The 25,356-nt window shown below is 47.1% G+C and overlaps 1 protein-coding gene across 6 annotated transcripts in view; it reads left to right on the forward strand.

Annotated features, from left to right (window-relative positions):
- Positions 1-25,356, forward strand: part of ttll3 (tubulin tyrosine ligase-like family, member 3) — a 114,041-nt gene that overhangs the window by 84,876 nt on the left and 3,809 nt on the right. For all 6 annotated transcript variants that reach the window (XM_070895459.1, XM_070895460.1, XM_070895458.1 and 3 more), the window contains 4 exons: positions 1,024-1,213; positions 10,990-11,138; positions 11,761-12,004; positions 19,538-19,973. In XM_070895459.1, coding sequence (XP_070751560.1) covers positions 1,024-1,213; positions 10,990-11,138; positions 11,761-12,004; positions 19,538-19,973 — 1,019 coding nt within the window. The remainder of the gene's footprint in view (positions 1-1,023; positions 1,214-10,989; positions 11,139-11,760; positions 12,005-19,537; positions 19,974-25,356) is intronic.

The following is a 25,356-nucleotide window of genomic DNA, read 5'->3' on the forward strand; positions in this document are numbered from 1 at the left end:
TCCAGGGAAATAGTGAAACAAGAAGCCACAACACCTAGATCGCAAGTTATACAAACAGCAAGTGATTCTTTAAGAAGGAACAGATGACGTCTGTTCATATTCCCAAATCAACAGAAAATTTGCACAACCAGAAAACCTCTCCTCGCACTTTGGAGGGCATAGACAGCCGAAGCAAGGAAGACAATTGCTCCAGAGAGACTGCTTTGTAATCCTGGGAAACAGGAAGGCAGTGTTACTGGGACAAGATCTGGGAGAATATCTGTCACCTCCAGAGAGAATGGACTTTAGCTGTAGTTCTGAAAGTTTGAACATTTACAGGAATATTATTGTTTAAATTGTTTCAGGGAAATATACAAACATCACTGAAACCAGGACATTATTATTTCTTTGAAATTTGTTATAAAGAATTTGAAATACATGGTGTTGTGTTCCGAACACAGATGAGACTGCACACAGGGAGGTTAAAGTAACAGTGACCTCAGTCTTTTTTAAGACACTCCAGAGTGAGGAACAGGTCTTAGGGGCCGGCTTATATACAGTGCTCCCAAGGGATGCTGGGATCCTTTGGGACTTCAGGGATGAGCTCCCTGGTGAAGGAACATGGGAGTGCATGCTTTACAGATACACAACATAAAGGGTTATGGGGAGCAGGCAGGGAAGTGGAGCTGAGTCCATGATCAGATCAGCCATGATCTTATTAAATGGCGGAGCAGGCTTGAGGGGCCAAAATGGCTTTCTCCTGCTCCTATTATGTTCTTATGTTCTTAAAGCCTAACTGCCTGATGACACTAACTGTATAGGTCACACAAGAGTGACTACTTTAATGAGGTATCACAGGGTCTTTGTGCCTATCGAACTGTTTCCCAGTAAAGAGTTAAGGCTTTCATGTGGGAAGGAGGTAGAGAAATTGGCAGTAAAAGGGAGAAAAAAACAAATCTACTTTTAGGTAACTGGGGGTATAATTATCAAACTGGTGGGTCACAGCCAATAACACACAGAAGTCACGTTTTGTCTTTTTCTCAGATGATCCTGAGCGGACTCGGAAGAAGGGTGGTGTTGTTCCAATTCAGCTGGTCAAAACAGCACTCCGCGCCTGCGAGGAGTATTTAAACGCCATGGACCACAAGGATATTGATGTGAGTCTAGATACACCACCAGCAGTAACAGAAAGATGCTGGGAAGAGACCATCCAGCAGTACTACGAGGTCATTCAGTAAGTACTACTGGTTCAGCCAGCAGTATCATTGTGCAAGAAAAATTCACTTCCATATCCCATAAATTCATTTCTTAATACTGATGCTATTTTTCAGTGATTTCATATTGACTTTGGATGTCCCTGTTGCTTCTATTAGAATGCAGTTTCTAAAAACACACTGGGCAATGTGCCAATCTGATGACACTAATATGGATTTGATCCAGACATGGAATTTCAGTACAGTATACTATTGCTATCACCCCTCGATCCAAGCATCTATCCGATGTACTATTCCTGTCACTCTTGTTACATTTATCTTTGGGATGTCCCATTCCCATTAAATCAGGTAATTAGTCCAAGCATGAAATGTCAAAGAACAATTTATATTCTATTATAAAAGGTTTGATCGAAGAGCACAAAATCTAAATTACAACCCTCTATCATTCCTATTGAATATAGGGTTTGATCCAAGCATGGCATCCCAAGCTACCACATTACTTCTGTTATATAGAGGGTTTGGCCCAGGGCCACAGAATCTTAATATACCTTTCCTGTCATTCCTGTTACCAAGGGGTATGATCCACTTATAAATTGATAATGCATCATTTTAATTTCTGTTTTACTGCTCAAAAGTTCAAATTTATGTTGAAATATTTTCTAAATAGTTAAGTCATCTCAAATTATAATAAAATTAGGATGCATTTATTTGTACTAACTGAATTGCAGCCGTTTCTCTGATTGGCTCTCCAGTATCATATGACCTATTGCTGATTGGTCCCCTTGGAGGATAAGCCATACTCTGAAGTTTCTCTGGAATGTGTAAATGGAACCACCCAGCCTAACTTTGCGCATTGTATAATGATCCATTTGGACTTAACAAGTCAGAAAGGGCACATGCCTCCCCCAGCCGAAGTCCCTCCTTACCCCAGAGCAAGTGCATCCCTCCCCAGCCTAAGTCTCTTACCCAAGTGCAAGTGCATGACCTTACCCCCGCACCCACCCCCGCCGGCATAGATGAGGCATTGTGTGCAGATTGTTTATTGGGTATGAAGTGTCAATGTCATGACTTCTGGATTTCATTGACTCCAATGATGTCGGGCGTTGGAAGAAGGTGATTTGTCTTCCCTGAGTTCCCTTACCCCCCCACACACACTCTCTCCTCAACCTCCCCAACCAGGCTCTCTTCCCCCACCCCAAACCAGGTTCCCTCTTCTCCCCGCCTTCCCCAACCAGGCGCTCATACCAACCCCCCACCCCCCCCGCAACCAGGCTCTCTCTGCCACCTCCCCCTCCAAACCAGGCTCTCTCTCTCTCTCTCTCTCTCTCTCTCTCCTCCCACACCCCCTCCCCAACCAGGCTCGCTCTCCTCCCCCCGCAAACAGGCTCACTTTCCCGCCCCACCCGCCAACCAGGCTATCTCTCACCTCCGTAACCTGCCCCCCCACCCGCCCCCCCGCAAACAGGCTCACTTTCCCGCCCCTCGCCCCCCGCCAACCAGGCTCTCTCTCTCTTTTCCCCCCTCCCCCCAACGAGGCTGTCCCTTCTCCCCCCCCTCCCCCTCCCCAACCAGGCTCTCTCTCCTCCCCCCAAACCAGGCTCTCTCTTCCCACCCCGCCACACCAACCAGGCTCACTTCCCCCCCCCCCCCCCCCCCCTCCAACCAGGCTGTCTCTTCTCCCCGCGACCAGGCTGTCTCTTCTCCTCTTCCCCCCCCCCCCCCGCCCAACCAGGCGCTCTCACCCCCCCTCCCCCCCCGCAACCAGGCTGGCTCTTCTCCCCCTCCCCCGCCAACCAGGTTCTCTTTCTCCTCCCCCCCCCCCCGTCCGACCCCAAACAGGCTCTCTCTCTATCTCCCCCCAGTAAACCAAGCTCTCTCTCCACCCTCTCCCCCCGAAACAGTCTCTCTCTACCCCACCCAACCCCCAAACAGGCTCTCTCTACACCACACCCCCCGCCCCCCCCAGCCAAACCAGGTTCTCTCTTCTCCATCCCCCCGGCCCCAACCAGGCTCTCTCCCCCTTCCAAACCAGGCTTTCTCTCCCCCCACCCCCCAACCAGGCTCTCTTCCCCCCTCCAACCCTGCTCTCGCTCTCTCTCTCTCTCTCTCTCTCTCTCCCCCCCGGCCCCCCAACCAGGCTCTCTCTCCCCCCCACCCGCCCACCCCAACCAGGCTCTCTCTCTCCTCCCCAAACAGGCTCCCTCTAACCCCCCCCCCCCTTCGAACCACGCTCTCTCTCCCCAACCAGGCTCTCTCTCTCCCCCCTCTCCCCACCCCCCAAACAGGCCCTTCCCCCGCCCCCAAAACCATGCTCTATGCTCTCTCTTCCTCCACCCTAAAGCAGAGCCAAGGTCATACCTCTTGTCTCAGTACTCAGAGTAACAGTTATTGCATACACAAGAGAGAGAGAACCTGGTTGCAGGTGGGGGGGGCGGGGGGGGGAGGAGAAAGAGAGAGCCTATCCCCCTCCCCCCCCCCCCACTACAAACAGGCTCACTTTCCCATCCACCACCCGCCCCCCCCCAGCCAGGCTCTCTCCCCCCAAATCAGGCTCTCCCTCAGCCCCCGCCCCACCCAAACCAGGCTCTCTCTCTCTACCCCTTTTTTGAGCTTGACAAATACTCTGTTGCCCTCCTTGGCCATGACAGTACCAGCGATCCACTTGGGACCCTGACCATAATTCTGAACATATACAGGATCACTTACAGAAATATCAAGTGACACAGCTATGTGATCGTGATACCCTTGCTGACTTCGTCTTCTATATTCAACATGATTATTCAAGTCAAGACCGCTCCATCATTAGTTCAGCAGGCGAGACCCCGGTAAGCGTGTGTGGTCTTGTCCTGTAACTAAGCAGTCTGCATGACAGGCGGGTCTGCAGTGATCCTTGGGTTACTCGCTACACACTCTGCTTTATGATTTGGACAGCACGTTCTGCTTGCCCATTGGATGCAGGTTTGAATGGTGTTGACCTTACATGTTTGATAACGTTGAGTTTCATGAACTCTTGAAACTCCTGACTAGTGAAGCACGATCCGCTGTGGCTAGCAACGATGTCAGGCAGACCATGTGTTGCGAACATGACACTGAAATTCTCAATGGTAGCTGTGGATGTGCTGGATGACATGATTATACACTCTATCCACTTTGAATATGCATCCACCAGATCTAAAAACATCTTCCCCAGGAAGGGCCCTGCAAAGTCTATATGAATCCTGGACCATGGTTTGGACGGCCACGACCACAGACTCAGCGGCGATTCCGCTGGTACTTGCTGAGCTGCATGCAAGTGTTGCACTGATGCACACGTGATTCCAGCTCAGAGTCAATTCCCGGCCACCATACATGAGACCTGGCAATGGCTTTCATCATTACAATGCCGTGATGTGTGCTATGTAGCTCACGTACAAATTTCTCTCTCCCTTTCTTGGGCATAACAACACGATTGCCCCACAGTATACAATCCAACTGAATAGACAGTTCGTCTTTGCGATGAATGTAAGGTTTGATCTCCTCACACATTTGCTTGGCTATGACAGACCAATCATCTTTGAGGATGCAACTCTTCACCACCGATAAAATCGGGTCCTGGCTGGTCCAGGTCTTAACTTGTTGAGCCGTGACAGGGGTTCCTTCACTCTCAAAAGCATCCATAACTAACAATAGGTCCGCCAGTTGTGGCGTTTCCACCTCTGGTGTGGGCAACGGCAGACGGCTCAAAGCACCGGCACAATTCTCGGTGCCAGGTCTATGAGGAATGACAATCATAAGCGGATAATGTCAGCGCCCACCTCTGGATGCGGAATGAAGCATTGGTATTGATACCTTTGTTTTCAGAGAACAGTGAAAAGAGCGGCTTGTGATCTGTCTCCAGTTCAAACCGAAGACCAAACAGGGTACTGATGCATCTTTATAACCCCATACACACAGGCTAGTGCTTCTTTCTCTACCATGCTGTAGGCTCTTTCCGCTTTAGACAAACTTTTTGAAGCATACACGACAGTTTGAAGTTTACCCGCCTCATTAGCTTGTTGGATAACGCAACCAATTCCATATGACGAAGCATCACAGGCCAATACTAAACCTTTACATGGGTCATAATGTACCAGCAGCTTGTTAGAGCAAAGCAGATTAGTGGCTTTCTCAAAAGCTCTGTCTTGAGATGCATCCCACACCCAGTTGTCACCTTTTCTTAGCAGCATGTGCAGTGGTTCTAATAAGGTGCTCAATTTAGGTAGGAAGTTACCGAAGTAGTTGAGTAGACCCAGGAACGAATGCAGCTCCGTCACATTCTGCAGCTTGGGTGCATTCTTGATGGCCTTGGTTTTCGAGTCCGTGTGCCTGATGCCATCAGCAGCAACTTTCCTCCCCAGGAATTCGACCTCTGGTGCCATGAAGGCACACTTCGAGCATTTCAGTCTGAGTCCTACTTTGTCCAGACGATGTAGAACCTCTTCCAGGTTGTTCAGATGTTCCTCGGAGTCACGACCTGTGATCAGGATGTCATCTTGGAACACGACGGTTCTGGGAATGGACTTCAGTAGACTCTCCATGTTCCTCTGAAATATTGCTGCAGCCGAGCAAATTCCAAAAGGGCACCTGTGATAAATAAACAGTCCTTTATGCGTGTTAATGCACATAAGTCTATTCGAAGTCTCGACCAGCTCCTGTGTCATGTAGACTGACATCAAGTCCAGTTTGGTGAACAATTCTTTCCCCCCCCCCCCCCCTCCCCCCCTCCCCCCCGGCTAGCATTGCAAACAAGTCATCAGCCTTCAGTAACGGGTACTGATCCTGTTTTGAAACCTTGTTGATTGTAGCCTTGTCGTCTCCACAGATTCTGACTGTGCCATCACTTTTCAGCACAGAAACAATGGAGCTGGCCCATTCATTAACTTCAACCGGTGATATGATCCCTTCACGCTGGAGTCTGTCCAGTTCGATTTCAACCTTCTCCCTCATCATATACGGAACTGCCCGAGCTTTGTGATGGACGGATCTTGCATCCGAGTCCACGTGGATCTGCACCTTGGCTCCCGTGAAGTTGCCGATGCCTGGTTCGAACAGCGAGGGGAACTTGTTCAGTACTTGGGCATGTGTATCTTTCTCCAACGACAACGCCTTGATGTTGTTCCAATCACATCTTATTTTTTAAAGCCAGTTCCTGCTGAACAGCGTTGGGTCATTGTCTGGGACAATCCATAGTGGTAACTCGTGAACCGCACCATCATACGACACTTTGATTGTGGCACTGCCAATCACCGTTATGAGTTCTTTGGTGTACGAGCACAACTTGGCATTGACTGGACTCAGCCTGGGCCTCACAGCCTTCATATACCACAGCTTGTCGAATGCCCTCTGGCTCACTCGATTGACTCACCCCCGTGTCCAGTTTCATCGACACCGGCACCCCATTAAATTTCACGTTGATTATTATCGGTTTGCTCTTAGTTAGGAATGAGTACAGCCCATACATTTCCTCCTCCGGTATCTCGGATTGTGTATCTAGATCCGCGCTAATCTGACCATCATCCTCCACATGGTGTGTCGCAGCACGCTTGCTCATCTGTGGACACTTGCGCTGGAGATGCCCCACTCTCAAACAGGCTTTGCAACTATATTGCTCAAATTACAAAGAAGTCCCGCAGCATGTCTGCCAATACAGCCCCGAACTTACACGGTCCCGCTAGACGTCTCAGGTCGACAACGAATTCCGCCATATTCTGGCCCTCTGAGCGAACGTACGTGTAAAATCTGTATCTCGAGATGATGATGCCTTCATCTGGCTTAAGGTGGTCCTGTACCAGTGTACACAATTCTTCATACGTCTTCTCTGTTGGACTCACAGACAGGAGTAGATTCTTTATCAGACCATAAATTTTTGGACCACAAACCATGAGAAACACCGCCCGGCGCCGATCTGCGTTGCCGACCTCCTCCATTTTGTTGGCCACGAAGAACTGGCTCAAACGACTCACAAAGTCTGCCCAATCTTCTCCTTCCACAAATCGCTCCAACAATCCAATGGTGCTCATTTTTGCATGCAAAGGTTCTTGTTGCCTCATCGCCAAATGTTGTGTATGCAATAACTGTTAGACTGAGTACTGTTTAACTCCAAGAGGTATGACCGTGGCTCTGTTTTATTAAGGCCCAAAATGACTAATATACAAAATGGCTGGCCTTTTATACTTGGGCTGCACACACGTGTGTGCAGCCCAATGGCCTCCAGCAGTGACGCCATCTAATGGCTAGTGATCCCAAAAGTTCATACATGACACTCCTCCCCCTGCCCCGCAATCAGGCTCTCTCTGCCCCCCCCCCTCCTCCCAACTGGGCTCTCTTTCTCTCTTCCCCACCACCCCAATCAGACTCTCTTCCCCCCACCCGGCTCTCTCTCTCTCTCTCTCTTTCCTCCCCCCCCCCCGCCCCAAACCAGGCGCTCTCTCCCCCCCCCCCGGCTCGGCGGCCCAGCAGGGAGCTCAGGGCACAGAGGCTGGCGGCTCAGCAGGCAATGTGGTGTTCGGGGCCGGTTCCGACGCATGCACAGAAAAGGGTTAGTGTAAGTTGCACGAGGGGGGGGGGAACAGAGTCGGAGACTATTTGTCCTAACTCGCTTCTGCGCATGCGTCAGGAGATAAGCTGCTCTAATGTACTAACACACTGTTTTGTAATTTACTTTGAATGGAAAACAAAACCTAATTAATGTTCTCTTTTTCCTCATCCCCTTGTCGGAGTGTCCTTGTGGATGAGGGGACAGGCTGGAGTCTTGCTTCCAGACCGTCACCAATGCCAGCTATATTTAGGCTTTAGAATATGTGTCAGAACATTTCAGGGAGACCTGCCTTCCACCTTCCCATTCAGCCTGCGAGGAAATACCTGATCTCCACTCAGCCCTTCCTCAGAACAATAGGGTTGAGAATGGGAATTCATCCACAATGGCATGCTTGAGATTTGGAATTCACTGTCTGCAGAACTGTAAAAATAAGTTAAAGAAATGCTGCTTTTAACTCTAATGCAAAAATATATTCACTGGAGTATCACCATCCCTGCAAAAAAAAATGTTGTTCATCTTCGATATGTTTCGGCTCCTGAAATGGGATTATTAACTTCCACTTGGAAAAGAGTCAGACATAATTTTGCCAAATGATGATCAACATTGCAGTGGTTTATTAAATGTGTCACAAATTTTTTAGTAAGGACCCCACCATGAAACCGACCCAGTTTCCTGGGTTGTGGATCATTAGGTATACATGGCAGCTTTCTGCCATGTATACCTAATGATTCCTGCCAGCAAGGAGGAGCCTGCCAATGGATAATCAAGGCAGTGATAAAGCATGACCACTGCTGCAGCACCTGAAGAGATGAAATCCATAATAAAAGGGACCACATGGCCCCAAATAAAGGCGGAGTACATTGACTGAAGGCCTTGGTCAAAAACCAGGCCTTTACCTGGTAAATGATTGGAGGAAGCAGAGGACTCTAGTTCACCCTTTCTCTCCATTTGATGCATGTGGGGCTATTCCCACTGCCTCCCCTTGTCTACCACCACCAGTGTGTGCCTGGCAGTTCTGGGGAGTGGCGGAAACAGGGGTTGACCCGAGTGGAATGGGTCAGGATCCCAAGTCCCAGCCCTGCATCTGAATGCAGCAGATGGGGTAAAAGCAGCCAGTGGCAGTCTGAGCAGGGGTCGGGGAAGGGAAATTCAGGTCAGGAGGGCGAGGCAGCAGTAGGCCTCACCACACAATTTTTTCCCCTTTTCCGCTACTATACCTCTCAGTTATAGGTGGGATGGTAAATTCAAATCTAGCCAACAATTTGGACACTTTTAACTGGCCCATGTTCATGGTGATTGCCTCCACTAGTAAACATGGGTCAGCTAAAATGTGGAGCAACTAAATGCTTCTTACAGATGCATATGATCACTGCACCATCTGTCAGACATAATGGGGGTAATTTTAACCCCTAAACATGGTTTGGTTTGGGTCGGATGGGAAGTTAAAATTGAAAAACTTTCAAACCCAAACCCAACCTGCCCACTTACAGTTTTAACGGAGGTGGGAGCAAGGCAAGTGACCAACCCACTCTCGGGAGGCTGGGCCCTCATTTAAATATTCTAATGAGGCTGCGTGCCTAAGATGTTTTTTTCTGCTCCAGCTTTACCACTGGCCCACTGGGTTTCCCGGCCCTTGGGAAACCCGGCAGCTGAAGACTGCTGGATGGAACAGGTAAGTGCCTTTCCAGCACTGCTTGTGGTCCAGGAAGAGCAGGAGTGCTTTCCCTGGATCTCGAAACCTGTTAACCTCCCCAGCGATCAGACCACACCCGCCCTGCGGTCCAATGTCCATTCTGCCCCCCACATGTCCTCCACAGACCATCCCCACCCCTCTGCAATCTCCTCCATGGGACCACCTCGCTCTTCTCCTCCCCCCCCCCCCCAACCCCCCACCACCTCCCCCGATCTCTCCGGGCCCTCCCACCTCCCCTGATCTCTCTAGACCCCCCCCCACCCCGCCTGCCGTCATCTCTCCAATCCCTCCTCCTCTGATCTTTTCACCAATCGATGTCCCTGTCCCCCCATCCCCTCCCCCACCCCCAATCCCCGATCTCTCCCTCCCCCCTCTTCTCTCCTGGCTGCGGCCTGGTGCTATAGGCCTACCCGCATGGCAGACAGTCAACCTCTCAATCTGAAACAGATTCCAAAAATGGTAATCAGGTCCTGCCATTAAATACGGCATGACCTGAGGGAAACCTGTTCTTCCGGATTTTGCGACCACTAAACTGCGCCCCCATCCTCGCTGCCTCCCCACCTCCCTGTAAATATCTTTATTGCCTCTAACGTGCAGCGAGTAACATGGTAAGGAGGTCAGCACAGCTAATGGAAGTTGCAATTTGATTTGAGTTTCTGTTTTAATTCTGAAGCATTGGTGCAGGACCAATGCATACAGTGCAGGACACGATCAGGTTTGAAAAGAGCAGGGAAGTCAAGATAATCATGTAAGTACTGGTCAGGTGATGTTAAATGGGTTTCAAAAGCATGAAGATTGCAGGAGGAAGGAAAGGCTAAAGGAACTGAAAGGTGTGAGACAGTTTTGGGGCCTAGGAAAAGAATGAGTTAGTGTCGGAGATGATGTTGAGGCTTCAGGGAGGAGGAAGAGCATGACGATGTCCTCTAACTCACTCCCATATATTATTAATAATTAAGTGATATAAAATAAACTTTTCCTAACATAGCCGACATGTTGACCCAAGCATGGAATCCCAATGTGCCATTCCTATTACTAAAAACCCAGCCATGGAGTTTTTCTGAACATTTGTAAACATGAAATCATCAAAATATGCAATGAATAAATCACGTTCTATCATTGTGTGTAAACTTTGATCCAGGAATAAGCTTTTGATAACCCATTCCTATTTGCTTCCAGGATGTTCTCAATCTAAAAGCATCAAATTCTATCGTTCACCTTGTCATGTTTGTAACTACAATGTAACACTACTGTATTACTGTATACACTCAACACAGATGCACACCTTGACCACAGTGGGTGAACTTGTGGGAGACACTCCTTACCTGATCACACAGGTATATAAAGGGAGGTCCCACGCAGGGTCATCACTTCTGGAGTGCTGTAATAAAGAGTTACGGTCACTGTGTGGCCTTGTCCCTGGAATGTGCCTCTTGTGGTTTCATGCTGTAGAGTAAGAACTTTACACACCTTATCACGGTAAAAGTTTGCCTTAGTTGGTTTGTGGAAGCTGTACTTTTGTATTGTATTGTCTTGTGTCTTTGTCTCAGTGACGGAGCAACAATTCAAAACTGGAACTTCTATGCTGCATTGTGTGAAAAGATGCTGCTGCAGCTACAGCAGGCGAATACACAGCTGAAGATGGAAGGAATGCATAACATCTGGATTGTGAAACCTGGAGCCCAGTCTCGGGGTAGAGGTATGGGAACAGATCCAGAAATTCAGTGTGACCTGCAACCATGATTGCTTTAAACAAAGCTATAAATCTAGTTTTGTCTCTCTTTTATTCTAAGGGGAGAGGGAGGATAAATTACTGACTCATCCCATGTATTAAAAAGTGTCTACCTTACTAATATACCCTCAGTATGGTTTTTTTGAATGGGTGATTGGAAAAAGAACCAGAGGCAACACAATTTTTTTTGTGAGTTATGATCTAGAATGAACTGCCTGAAAGGGTGGTGGAAGCAGATTCAATAGTAACTTTCAAAAGGGAATTAAATAAATACTTGAAGGGAAACCATTTACAGAGCTATGTGGAATGGGCAGGGGAGTGGGACTAATTGGACAGCTCTATCAAATAGCCAGCACAGGCATAATGGGCTGAATGGCCTTCTTCTGTGCTGTATCATTCTGTGATTCTATTATTCTATTAATATGTCTCGGTGTGCTCCTCGAATTGGGGGGAGCGAGTGTATATACTAGTACAGCTCTTTGTACTTCATGACCCACACCTCACTGTGACACCGAAGGTTTATGACTATTTGCCGAGTTGTGGTATTAGTGAGATGGAAAGAGAGATTTTTGTTTGTCTATCTCTGCAGGAATCACCTGCATGAATCGATTGGATCAGATCGTAAAGCTAGTTTACGGCCAAACAACTCTCATCACAGACGGCAAGTGGGTAGTGCAGAAATACATTGAACATCCACTGCTTATTTATGGGACGAAATTCGATATGCGCCAGTGGTTCCTGGTGACAGACTGGAACCCTGTGACGATCTGGTTCTATAGGGACTGTTACCTGCGCTTCTCAACTCAAGCATTCTCGTTGGATAATCTGGACACGTATGTATCAGCCCTGACATCACTTACAATGCATTTTGAATGGTAATCCACCTCCGAGTGATAACACATTAACAGTAAGAGTTATGTGGGGAAATGTATGCTCTGAGTGCCATTTAATGAATGGGAACTTTGGTCAGTTAGGCACGTTGGGATGCAAGGAATGTGATATTCTTGACTTTCTGTCAAAGTTCACTGCAAAAGTCAGTAGTTGATTCAGTCTTGAAAATGTTGGCAGATATACAAGACAGACAAATTTAACACTGATTGCTTTTCTGGACAAAGCAAATCATTGCCCAAGAATAGCTTTCCATGTGCATCATATCCCTAAACTTCAGGACTCGATTTTTAACTCTCTTCACCCCTCCCCCCACCTCCGAAACCAGGCAAGAATAGGCAATTTGTGGGACTTACCCTCTCCTTTCCCACCTCAATCTGACCAACTACAATTTTAAGATGCAGGCGGCAAGAACATCTGGCGCAAGTCGCCAGGATCTGCTGTAAATATGCAGATCAGGTCCGATTAAGTCATCGGGGCCCAATCTGCTATTTTAACATGAGCAAGATACATTTTAATGCATTTGTTTCGTTTCCTTGTGTGCCGAGAAGAGTAGGAGTACTCCTCTGGACCTCACAAGGAAACCTTGGGTCTCCTCTGCCCTGGGATTGTCCCCCCCAGCAATAACCTTGCACTGGGGGCTGTAGCCTGCCGGCTGCCTCCTGCCACCTGATTCTGATGGTCGTGTAGCTGCTTTCCGCTGACTTCACAGCTGTTTTAGATGCTAATCAAACCTGGCCATTAAAATGGTCAGAGACTGCCTGGTGCCACCCGCTTTGCCATGTTCCCACACTGGGACTTAAAATTGAGTTCTCTCTGTCTGCTGGATAGGGCCCGATTTCAACTCCCAGACGGGAACATGGCAAAACGAGTGCTATGATGCCGTTTCTGCTTGATGTTTATCTGGTTTGGAGGGACTTGTTTCCTAATTTCCATATCTGCTGCATGACATTTGGGCGGTTCTAAGGTGAATTCTTTCTCCGGAATTCTGCAGTGAAAAGTTTTCGACAAATAGCCACCTGTAACCTGTGTTTTGATTTCACGATCTGCACCAGTGAAATTACACTTTGCTGCCTGTTGATGCAAATGTGTGCAAAAGGCATCTACAGCTTTACTGTGCTGTTTAGCCTGATGATATGTTTGTTTCATCTGTTAAAGTTTGCTTGGAATCGAAATGATCAGTTAGAGAATTTCAGCCTTTTCATATCCTACATCAGACTGTAAGTCAGGCATATCTTACAAATATTCTCACTCATAATGCAAACCAAAGCTTTGTTTTGCATATCTACATTACAACAGTGACTATACTCCAAAAGTACTTCATTGGCTGTAAAGCGCTAAGATGTCTGGTGATCGTGAAAGGCGCTATATAAATGTTGTCTTTTTAGTATTTTTTTTTCCAAAAATATATTTTATTCATATAAAATTTTCACAATACATTGGAAAATAGTTCAGTACCTTGCTGACAGCAGTTCCATACAATGCACTAGCGTGCATTTCATTTCAAGGTACAGTTTAGTACAATCCGTAAATCATGTTACATGTAGTACTGTGCAAATAAGGCTATTACATGGAGCAGGTGAGAACAGGTTTACATTATATTCCAGGATACATATCAATACCGATCACGAATCATGTTACATGTAGCGCTATGCAGATGAAAGCAGTACACGGAATGGATGGGAATACATTTACATTTCTTTACAAGTTACTAAACAGTGCAGAAACTTTCATTATACATGACACAACACAGGTGTTTTGTCAGTACATGGTGCTCTATGTATACAAGCAGATTAACAAGTACCCAGCCCTAGGGGGGTCTGATTCCATCCATGGGGTTTACTGTGGCGGAAGGACCTTAGACTGTGGCTCTTCCCCATTGTGCCTTTGCGGCGACTGCACCAATCTTTAGTGCGTCCCTCAGCACATACTCCTGAACCTTGGATTGCGCCAGTCTGCAACACTCGAACACTCGGCCGTGGACATCTCCTTACTCTGGAAGACCAGCAAGTTTCTGGAAGACCAAAGTGCGTCTTTCACCGAGTTGATGGCTCTCCAGCAGCAGATGATGTCTGTCTCGGTGTGCGTTCCTGGGAACAGTCCGCAGAGCACAGAGCTTGTGTTACAGAGCTGCTTGGGATGAACCTGGACAGCAACCATTTCATCTCCTTCCAGACCTGCCGTGCAAAGAGGCAATCCCGAAGGAGATGGATGACAGTCTCGTCCGCACCACAGCCGGCTTGGGGGCAGAGTGCTGTGTCTCTGAAACCCCGGCTGTGCATGAAGGATCTGACGGGTAGGGCCCTTCTCACCGCCAACCAAGCTACGTCTTGGTGCTTGTGTGAAAGTTCTGGCGATGAGACATTCTGCCAAACGAGTTCGATAGTCTGCTCGCGGAACCGCCTGGCGGGATCCATCATCTCCTTCTTTCGTAGGGCGTCCAGGACCTTGCGTGCCGACCACTGCTTTATGGCCTTGTGGTCAAAGGTGTTTTTCTTGAAAAACTTTTCCATGAAGGACAGGTGGTGAGGCATGGTCCAACTAGTTGGAGCATTCCGCAGCAGCCTGGCCAGACCCATCCTTCGCAACACCGGGGACAGATAGAATCTCAGCACGTACTGACACTTGGTGTTTGCGTACGAAAGGTCTATGCACAGCTTGATGCAGCTGCACACAAAGGTGGCCATCCTTTCCCTCCTTGCCCAGAGATTTGTATATCGTGTTTCTCTGGACACGGTCCATTTTCAATCTCCAGACAAAATGGAAGATAGCTCGGGTGACTGCCTCGGGAGCGGGTATGGGCCAGACCTGCGCCGCGTACAACACCGAGAGCACCTCACTCCTGATGACCAGGTTCTTTCCTGCAATGGAGAGTGAGCGCAGCTTCCACCATCCCAGTTTATGTTTGGCTTTAGCAATACGCTCCTTTTTAGTATTGGGGATATCGAAACCTGTCATGACCCACTCAAAATCTTTTCATCAATTTTCCCACCTTGAAGGGACTGAGGTGGGCCCATTACCTAGGTCGAATGGGGCAATCCCAAACCAATGTTAACAATACTATTACTGAGATGGATACAGATACTGAGATACAGTGGATCTATGGTTACTGACAGTCCAGTCGCAAGACCTGGACGGCATTCAGGCTTGGGCTGATAAGTGGCAAGTAACATTCACGCCACACAAGTGCCAGGCAATGACTGTCTCCAACAAGCGAGAGTCTAACCACCGCTCTTGATATTCAACGCATTACCATTGCCGAATCATAGAAACATAGAAAATAGGTGCAGGAGTAGACCATTCAGCCCTTCGAGCCTTCACCACCATTCAATAAGATCACGGCTAATCATTCACCTCAGTACCCCTTTCCTGCTTTCTCTCCATACCCCTTGATCCCTTTAGCTGTAAGGGCCATATCTAACTCTCTCTTGAATATATCCAATGAACTGGCATCAACAACTCTCTGTGGTAGGGAATTCCACAGGTTAACAACTCTCTGAGTGAAGAAGTTTCTCCTCATCACAGTCCTAAATGGCTTGTTACAGAGTCTGATTCCTCACTGGGAGACACACTGTACACAAGGACACTTGTTACAGAGTCTGCCTCCTCACTGGGAGAGACACACTGTACATAGAAACATAGAAAATAGGTGCAGGAGCAGGCCATTCAGCCCTTCGAGCCTGCAATACCATTCACCATTCAATATGATCATGGCTGATCATGCAACTTCAGTACCCCACCCCTGCCTTCTCTCCATACCCCTTGATCCCTTTAGACGTAAGGGCCACCCTAACTCCCTTTTGAATATTTCCAACGAACTGGATTCAACAATTTTCTGTGGTAGAGAATTCCACAGGTTCACAATTCTCTGAGTGAAGAAATTTCTCTTTATCTCAGTCCTAAATGGCTTTCCCCTTATCCTTAGACTATGACCCCAGGTTCTGGACTTCCCCAACATTGGGAACATTCTTCCTGCATCTAACCTGTCCAATCCCGTCAGAATTTTATATGTTTCTATGGGATCCCCTCTCATTCTTCTAAATTCCAGTGAATATAAGCCTAGTCAATCCAGTCTTTCTTCATATGTCAGTCTTGCCATCCCGGGAATCGCCCACCATCAACATCCTGGGGATCACCATTGACCAGAAACTTAACTGAACCAGCCACATAAATATTGTGGAAACAAGAGCAGGTCAGAGGCTGGGTATTCTGCAGCGAGTGCCTCACCTCCTGGCTTCCCAAAGCCTTTCCACCATCTACAAGGCACAAGTCAGGAGTGTGATGGAATACTCTCTTCTTGCCTGGATGAGTGCAGCTCCAACAACACTCAAGAAGCGCGACACCATCCAGGATAAAGCAGCCCGCTTGATTGGTACCACATCCACCACCTTCAACATTCACTCCCTCCACCATCTACAGAAGCACTGTAGCAACTAGTCAAGGCTTCTTCAGCAACATCTCCCAAACCCGCAAACTCTACCACCTAGAAGGACAAGGGCAGCGCTGCATGGGAACACCACCACCTCCATGTTTCCCTCCAAGTCACACATCATCCTGACTTGGAAATATATCGCCGTTCCTTCATTGTCGCTGGGTCAAAATCCTGGAACTCTCTCCCTAACAGCACTGTTAGGAGTACCTTCACCACACGGACTGCAGCGGTTCAAGGCGGCGGCTCACCACCACCTTCTCAAGTACAATTGTGGATGGGCAATAAATGCTGGCCTTGCCAGCGATGCCCACATCCCGTGAACGAATAAAAAAAAACGCTGCCTAAGTGAAACCTGTGTACCACAGAGGTTGATTTATGTATTTTCCTCACTCCTAAACTCATCCTTAATTCCGCCTAAATTATTCACTAACCTCTCACTATTTTTGTCATCAAAATGTCCTAATAACATTATTTATTTGCAGAAAATTATTGGCTGTTACAATCACCTAAACATTTTTGTTCCAACAGAACATTTCTAGTGCTCCCTCTAGTGTTGGGATAAATACACAACATTCGGCATAAACTCAAGAAAATGAGTAAATATTTTATCACAAGATAATTACGGATAAAGGAGGCCATTCTGTATATCTTAAATTCATCCATCCAGAAAAACCCTTTTTGCAGCATCCAATTCTTCCTTAAATAATTGTGAAGGCTTGAGAGAGGGTGCAGAGAAGATTTACAACAATGGTTCCAGGGTTGAGGGACGTCAGTTACATGGATAGACTGGAGAGGCTGGGGTTGTTATCCTTAGATCAGAGGTTGTTACGAGGAGATTTGACAGAGGTGTTCAAAATCTCGAGGGGTCTGGACAGAGTAGATAGAGAGAAACTGTTCCCATTGACAGAAGGGTCGAGAACCAAAGGACACAGATTTAAGGTGATTGGCAGAAGAACCAAAGGCAACACGAGGAAAGACCTTTTTATGCAGTGAGTTTTTAGGATCTGGAATGCACGGCCTGAAAGGGTGGTGGAGACAGATTCAATCGTGGCTTTCAAAAGTGAATTGGACAAGTACCTGAAGGAAAACAATTTGCAGGGCTACGGGGAAAGGGCGGGGGAGTGGGACTAGCTGAAGTGCTCTTATAGAGAGCAGGCAAGGGCTCAATGGACCGAATGGCCTCCTCCTGTGCTGTAGCCATTCTATGATTCTATTTTCAGGTGTGTTGCCTGCGCTACTTTATCTGGAAGTCCATTCCATGCATTGATCCCTCTTTACTAATTTGAACCTGTGTTCTTTTGACTTACTTTTGCAATTTAGTTTTAAATAATTTTCTAGATTTACCTTTTTCATACCATTTACTATCAAAGGATAATCAAAGCCAAAACCCTTCTTTGAACTAAAGCATGTTTTCCACGCATAGACAATAGTAGAAGCTATTAAAAGGTGTTGGGTGACAATTGTTGAACAGAAGATGGCACCATTCACCATATTAGATCGGCCTTGAAGGAAGAGAGCAGTATAATGTATTCATACCGACACCGCAGGGAGAACTAGAAGTTTTCCATTAAAACAAAGACCATACGGTAATTGTATCACTTATAGCAATCAGACTTTTCCTGCAAATAATATATATATATATACACAGACAGTGTGAAGGTGACATCCAGGAAGCATACTCCACTATTCAAGGGATGCCAGTTTCCTTTGTCTTTTAAGGCTCTGCACAAGAAGCTCTCCTTTACACGGTTTGTCATGTCACGCGGCAATTATTCCTTGCTGCTGGATGTCTGGAATCACAGTTTATGTCAGGTGGTGGTTCAATCCAAGAACTGTACAACCTGTAGTGCTTACCACACCCTTTGCGTTTGTGGGACATAAAAACCTCTGATTGGCTCCAACCTTTGCACTTTATTTTAACACTCACACATACCTCTGAAAACCTGTTGGCTCAGAGGAGACAATGGCTGCTGAACTCGAGTTCTATATGAGTGACCATAATAAATGTAAATGCCTGTAGAAGTTTTCCAATTTGAGAGTGAGTTGTCAGTCTGATAAGGCCCTAGTAGGGTTGCCAACCCTCCCAAATTATCTGAGAGCCCCCCCCCCCACAGAATTGAGGATTGATTTCCCGGGCACTGCTGCGTCTAAATAGGAAGAAAAATATCTGCAAATCAGCAAAGCATGCCTGGTGGCCTGTACCTGGAACTCTCACTCAAGTTAAACAGAGTTGGCATCAGCAACACTTCTCCTCTCAGCCCACTTTTGTCCTGTTCCCAAATTCTCTCAGGGCCAGTCACTTTCAGCATTATGCCCAAATGCGCATGTACAGCGTTCAACCACAGGGATAGTTCAGTTTCTCTGCCATTATGGATGCTGAGAAAAGAACTCCCATTTCACAGAAGCCGTTTCTTTCACAAAAGTCCTCTGCCACCTGCATGCACCAGCCTTGCAAACCAAGGATAGTGTGTGCGGAGAGCTAGAGGGGCCACCCTTTCCTTCCCCAGCACCAGGATGAGTCCCAAGGGAAACAGAAGGACTTGAAATGTGAAAATAATATATATAATTCTGCCTTTCATGAGTGGTTAATGCTTTTTTCATTAGTTAGTATGAAATCGGATCAGACCATTTTCTTTCAATAGTTTATAACACTACAATTTGACCAAGCCCATGTAAACCTATTTATTTGACCTTGAAATGTTACTAACTTTCAAATCAAATGTCCTTAAAGCTATTACATTTCTACTGCTAGCAACCCAAGAGAAAAGTAGAGCTTTGTGCCTGGGGTTTGCATCTATTCATTTTCTTCGCCTGCTCGCGGCGACCTCCTGGTTCTCAGAACTTCTCGCATGACAAAACCTTGAGCAAATACACTCAGTGGTCCCAATCTTTATAAAGGTAAATGTAATGACATTTTCAAACAGTCAGCAAGTGTCATATGATAAAATGTCACATGACCAACCCTCCAGGTAAATGCGCACCCACCTTAAAAATAACTGCAATTCATCTCATTGCAGCTAACAAATTCCTCTTTGTGTGCTTTTAGATCGATTCACTTGTGTAATAACTCAATCCAAAAACACTTTACGACCTCCTCCAACCGTCACCCATTAGTTCCTGGAGACAACATTTGGTCCAGTACCCAGTTCAAACAGTATCTGAACAAAAATGGCTTTGAAAACATCTGGGAGGACATCATCTCCCCTGGCATGAAGAATGCAATTGTACATACCATGCAGATTATGCAGGATGCTGTGAAACCTCGCAAGAACAGTTTTGAGTTGTATGGAGCCGATTTCCTGTTGGGAGAGGACTTCAAACCATGGCTGATTGAAATTAATTGCAGCCCCACAATGTCACCCTCAACACCAGTGACGGCCAAACTGTGCAGCAGCGTTCAAGAGGACACTATTAAAGTTGTTATTGACCGAAGGAATGAGAAGACCTGTGACACAGGAGGGTTTGAGCTTCTGTATAAGCAGGTAATGTAAAACATACATCAAGTAAGGGAGAAAGTGACCCAGTTTTGGGGAATAACGGAGGCAATTATTCCTGACTCAGAATCCTAGACGATGAAAGAGGGGCGTGGTCCCATTATCTCATTACATTGAATTATTGTCCATTAGCTCATCTAAAATGGTCGTAAGGGAGATTACGTTAGAATCATAGAATGATACAGCAAAGAAGGAGGCCATTCAGCCCATCATGCTTGTGCCGGCTCTTTGTTAGAGCTCTCCAATTAATCCCACTCCCCTGCTCTTTCCCCATAGCTCTGTAAGTGTTTTCCCTTCAAGTATTTATCTCCTTTTCTTTTGAATGTTACAATTGAATCTGCTTCCCTCACCCTTTCAGGCAGCGCCTTCCAGATCACAACAACGCGCTGTGTTTAAAAAAAAAAGTTTCCTCCTGTCGCCTCTGCTTCTTTTTCCTATCACCTTAAATCTGCGTCCTCTGGTTACAGGCCCTACTGCCACTGAAAACAGTTTCTTATTATTTACTCGATCAAAACCATTCATAATTTTAAACAACTCTATCAAATCTCTTTCTCTGCTCTAAGGCGAACAACCTCAGCTTCTCCAATCTCTCCACATAACTGAAGTCCCACATCCCTGGCACCATTCTGGTAAACCTCTTCTGCACCCTCTCCAAGGCCTTGACATCCTTCCTAAAGTGTGGTGCCCAGAAATGAACACAATACTCCAGCTGAGACCTAACCAGTGTTTTATAAAGGTTGAGCATAACTTTCTTGCTTTTGTACTCTATTCCTCCCAAAGATCCCATATGGTTTTTTAACAGCCTTCTCAACTTGTCCTGCCACCTTCAAAGATTTGAGTACATAAAGCCCCAGGTCTCTCCATTCTTGCACCAAAGTTCCCTCTAATTTTGTTTTGGCAACGCGCAGCCCCCTTTAACAGGCTGCGCAGGCCATTCAGAATTCCACGTATGCGCGGTTTTTCAATTTAAAAGCTGCTCATTGGCTGCGGGGGACTTGCTGAGTACTGGGTGGTCACACAGCTCAAAAGGGAATGTTGTCCTGCACCCCCTTTAAAATTGTACCGTTGAGTTCATATTGCCTCTCCTCATTTCTTCCAGCAAAATGCATCACTTCACACTTCTGTGTTAAATGTAGTCTGTCTGTGCATTCCAACTGGCATATACGCCATAGATACTTAACTTATTGTTTATGGTGGGAAGGGTATGGGTACATATACTGAGGGGAGAGAATGCATCTTCTTGCTGCTGACAGTGAGGTAATTGGAGTATTTCAGGTGCTCCAGACACTGGATTGACCAAGCTGACAGGGAGGTGGGTGTTTAAAAAAAAAACTCATTGCTGATCATGGCCTTAGTCGCATCCCTGATCACAGTTCATGATTGTTGGACCTGGGAGCAGGACATGTGAATTTGCAAAAACGCGCCAGATTGGCAGCATTTTATTTACAGCATTCATCTGACCAGGAGGGATGAAATCTGTGCATCTTGTGTGGTTGTGGTACACACGAAACTTACGGAATAGACAAAGATAGACCAGGAATAAAAGTTGTCAATTGAGGGAAAGCCAATTTTACAAAGCTGAGCTGTGATTTAGCCAAAGTGGACTGGAAACAGCTCCTGGAAGGTAAATCAGTATCAGGGTAGTGGGAGGCATTCAAGGAGATCCTGAGGGTTCAGACCAAGTATGTTCCCTTAAAGAAAAAGGGTGGGACTAACAAATCTAGAGCCCCCTGGATGTCAATGGGCATACAGGGTAGGATAAAGAATAAAAGGGTGGCTTATGACAGATACCGAGGGCTCAAAACTACAGAAACTCTAGAGGAGTACAGAAAGTGCAGGGGTGAAATTAAAAAGGAAATTAAGAAAGCAAAGAGAGCATGATAAAATTCTGGCAAGTAAAATCAAGGAAAACCCAAAGATGTTTTATAAATACATTAAGAGTATAAAGGTAATCTGTGTGTGGAGGCGGAAGATGTGGGAATGGTTCTTAATAGTTCTGGATAGTAAAAGCTTTTACAGATATATAAAATGGAAAAGAGTGACTAAAGTAAATGTTGGTCCCTTACAAAATGAGAAGGGGGATTTAATAATGGGAAATGTGGAAATGGCTGAGACCTTAAACAATTATTTTGCTTCGGTCTTCACAGTGGAAGACACAAAAACCATGCCAAAAATTGCTGGTCACAGGAATGTGGGAAGGGAGGACCTTGAGACAATCACTATCACTAGGGGGTTAGTGCTGGACAGGCTAATGGGACTCAATGTAGACAAGTCCCCTGGTCCTGATGAAATGCATCCCAGGATATTAAAAGAGATGGCAGAAGTTATAGCAGATGCATTCGTTATAATCTACCAAAATTCTCTGGACTCTGGGGAGGTACCAGCCGACTGGAAAGCAGCTAATGTAACGCCTCTGTTTAAAAAAGGGGGCAGACAAAAGGCAGGTAACTATAGGCCGGTTAGTTTAACATCTGTAGTGGGGAAAATGCTTGAAACTATCATTAAGGAAGAAATAGCGGGACATCTAGATAGGAATAGTGCAATCAAGCAGACGCAGCATGGATTCATGAAGGGGAAATCATGTTTTACTAATTTACTGGAATTCTTTGAGGATATAACGAGCATGGTGGATAGAGATGTACCGATGGATGTGGTATATTTAGATTTTCAAAAGGCATTCGATAAGGTGCCACACAAAAGGTTATTGCAGAAGATAAAGGTACGCGGAGTCAGAGGAAGAGGAAATGTATTAGCATGGATAGAGAATTGTCTGGCTAACAGAAAGCAGAGAGTCGGGATAAATGGGTCCTTTTCGGGTTGGAAATCGGTGGTTAGTGGTGTGCCACAGGGATCGGTGCTGGGACCACAATTGTTTACAATATACATAGATGATCTGGAAGAGGGGACAGAGTGTAGTGTAACAAAATTTGCAGATGACACAAAGATTAGTGAGAAAGCAGGTTGTGTAGAGGACACAGAGAGGCTGCAAAGAGATTTAGATAGGTTAAGCAAATGAGCTAAGGTTTGGCAGATGGAATACAATGTCGCAAAGTGTGAGGTCATCCACCTTGGGGGAAAAAAACAGTAAAAGGGAATATTATTTGAATGGGGAGAAATTACAACATGCTGCGGTGCAGAGGGACCTGGGGGTCCTTGTGCATGAAACTCTTTTTGGAGTTTATCTGCAAAACAAAACACATTAAACCGTGCCACCCGACCTGGGTGACACACCAGACATTTACAAGGCCCTTTTTTTCCTTTTTTTGGTTTTTTTTTCTTTCTTTTTTTTTTTTTTGGGCACTAAAATCACAATTTTTCCCCAGTGCCCCCTATAAAAGGGAAGGGGACACTAAAAACACCGGCAATTAAAACAAATTAAACTTTAAAACGTAAAATCAAATTAAAATTTGGTTGCCGGGCGTGATGATGCACTCCAGTCCCTCCGGTGCCCACCTCTCGCGGAAGGCCGCGAGCGTACCGGTGGACACCGCGTGCTCCATCTCCAAGGACACCCTGGACCGGATGTAAGAGCGGAAGAGAGGCAGGCAGTCAGGTTGACCGACCCCCTCGACCGCCCGCTGCCTGGACCGGCTGATGGCACCCTTGGCCGTGCCCAGGAGCAGTCCTACGAGGAGGCCTTCGGACCTACCCGCTCCCCTCCGCACAGGGTGCCCAAAGATCAGGAGAGTGGGACTGAAGTGCAGCCAGAATTTCAGGAGCAGCCCCTTCAAATAATGGAACAGGGGCTGCAACCTTGTGCACTCAATAAAAACATGGAACACGGACTCCTCCAGACCGCAGAAATTGCAGGCGGCCTGGGAGTCCGTGAACCGGCTTAAAAGTTTGTTGCACGGCACTGCTCCGTGCACCACCCTCCAGGCCAAGTCCCCGACGAATAGTGGGAGGACCCCTGCATAGAGTGCCCTCCATCGGGGACCCCCGCCTCCTCCGGACGGCAAGATGGTACGCCATGGCGTGTCCGGACGGCAGGCGAGGATGGCAAAGTTGAGAGTGTGCAGGAGCAGCCCGTACAAGAAACCCCTCCGCGCGGAACTGAAAGGCACGGAGGGGATTTCCCCGAGGCGGCTCAAGTTGTGAGGCGCCGGCCCCCGAGGGAGGTTCCGGGGTTTGGCGCCGATGAGGAATTCCGTCCGGACGGGGGTCAGTTCGGACGGGATCTCCCCACGTGCTTGAGCCTCCTCGATGCACCTAACGGAGTCAGGGCCCAGAGCTGTTTTTAGCGACTCGATGGCATCGGCCGCGTGGCGGACGTTGGCAGAATTTAGGCGCCGCGCCAGCATGTCTGGCGCCATCCAGCCCGCTCCTCCGCCATCGAGCAGGTCCCTGACCCTGGTCACCTCACCAGCCACAGCCCTCTCTTCCGACCGCCACATAAAACCTCGGTCGTGGAGGTACGGATTCCCGAGCAGCGGCTCCTGCAGGACGGCCGCCACTCCAGCCGGCGGAGAGCTGCGCTTGGTGGAGACTTTGTTCCAGACCCTGATGAGTTCCCTGTAAAAGACAGGCAGCTCCCAAAAAGTTAGTTTGCAGGTGCAGCAGGTAATTAGGAAGGCGAAGGAATGTTGGCCTTCATTGCGAGAGGGATGGGGTACAAAAGCAGGGAGGTCCTTCTGCAACTGTATAGGGTATTGGTGAGGCCGCACCTGGAGTACTGCGTGCTGTTTTGGTCACCTTACTTAAGGAAGGATATACTAGCTTTGGAGGGGGTACAGAGACGATTCACTAGGCTGATTCCGGAGATGAGGGGGTTACCTTATGATGATAGATTGAGTAGACTGGGTCTTTACTCATTGGAGTTCAGAAGGATGAGGGGTGATCTTATAGAAACATTTAAAATAATGAAAGGGATAGACAAGATAGAGGCAGAGAGGTTGTTTCCACTGGTCGGGGAGACTAGAACTAGGGGGCACAGCCTCAAAGTACGGGGGAGCCAATTTAAAACCGAGTTGAGAAGGAATTTCTTCTCCCAGAGGGTTGTGAATCTGTGGAATTCTCTGCCCAAGGAAGCAGTTGAGGCTAGCTCATTGAATGTATTCAAGTCACAGATAGATAGATTTTTAACCAATAAGGGAATTAAGGGTTATGGGGAGCGGGCGGGTAAGTGGAGCTGAATCCACGGCCAGATCAGCCATGATCTTGTTGAATGGCGGAGCAGGCTCGAGGGGCTAGATGGCCTACTCCTGTTCCTAATTCTTATGTTAATGAATATGCGTCTGTTTTCACAAACGAGAGGGCGATGCAGATATTGCAATCAGGAGGAGTGTGAAATATTAGATGAAATAAATATAGTGAGAGAGGAAGTATTAAGGGGTTTAGCAGCTTTGAAAGTGGATAAATCCCCAGGCCCGGA

This window comes from Pristiophorus japonicus, chromosome 12 (genome assembly GCF_044704955.1).
Source record: "Pristiophorus japonicus isolate sPriJap1 chromosome 12, sPriJap1.hap1, whole genome shotgun sequence".
Lineage (NCBI taxonomy): Eukaryota > Metazoa > Chordata > Chondrichthyes > Pristiophoridae > Pristiophorus > Pristiophorus japonicus.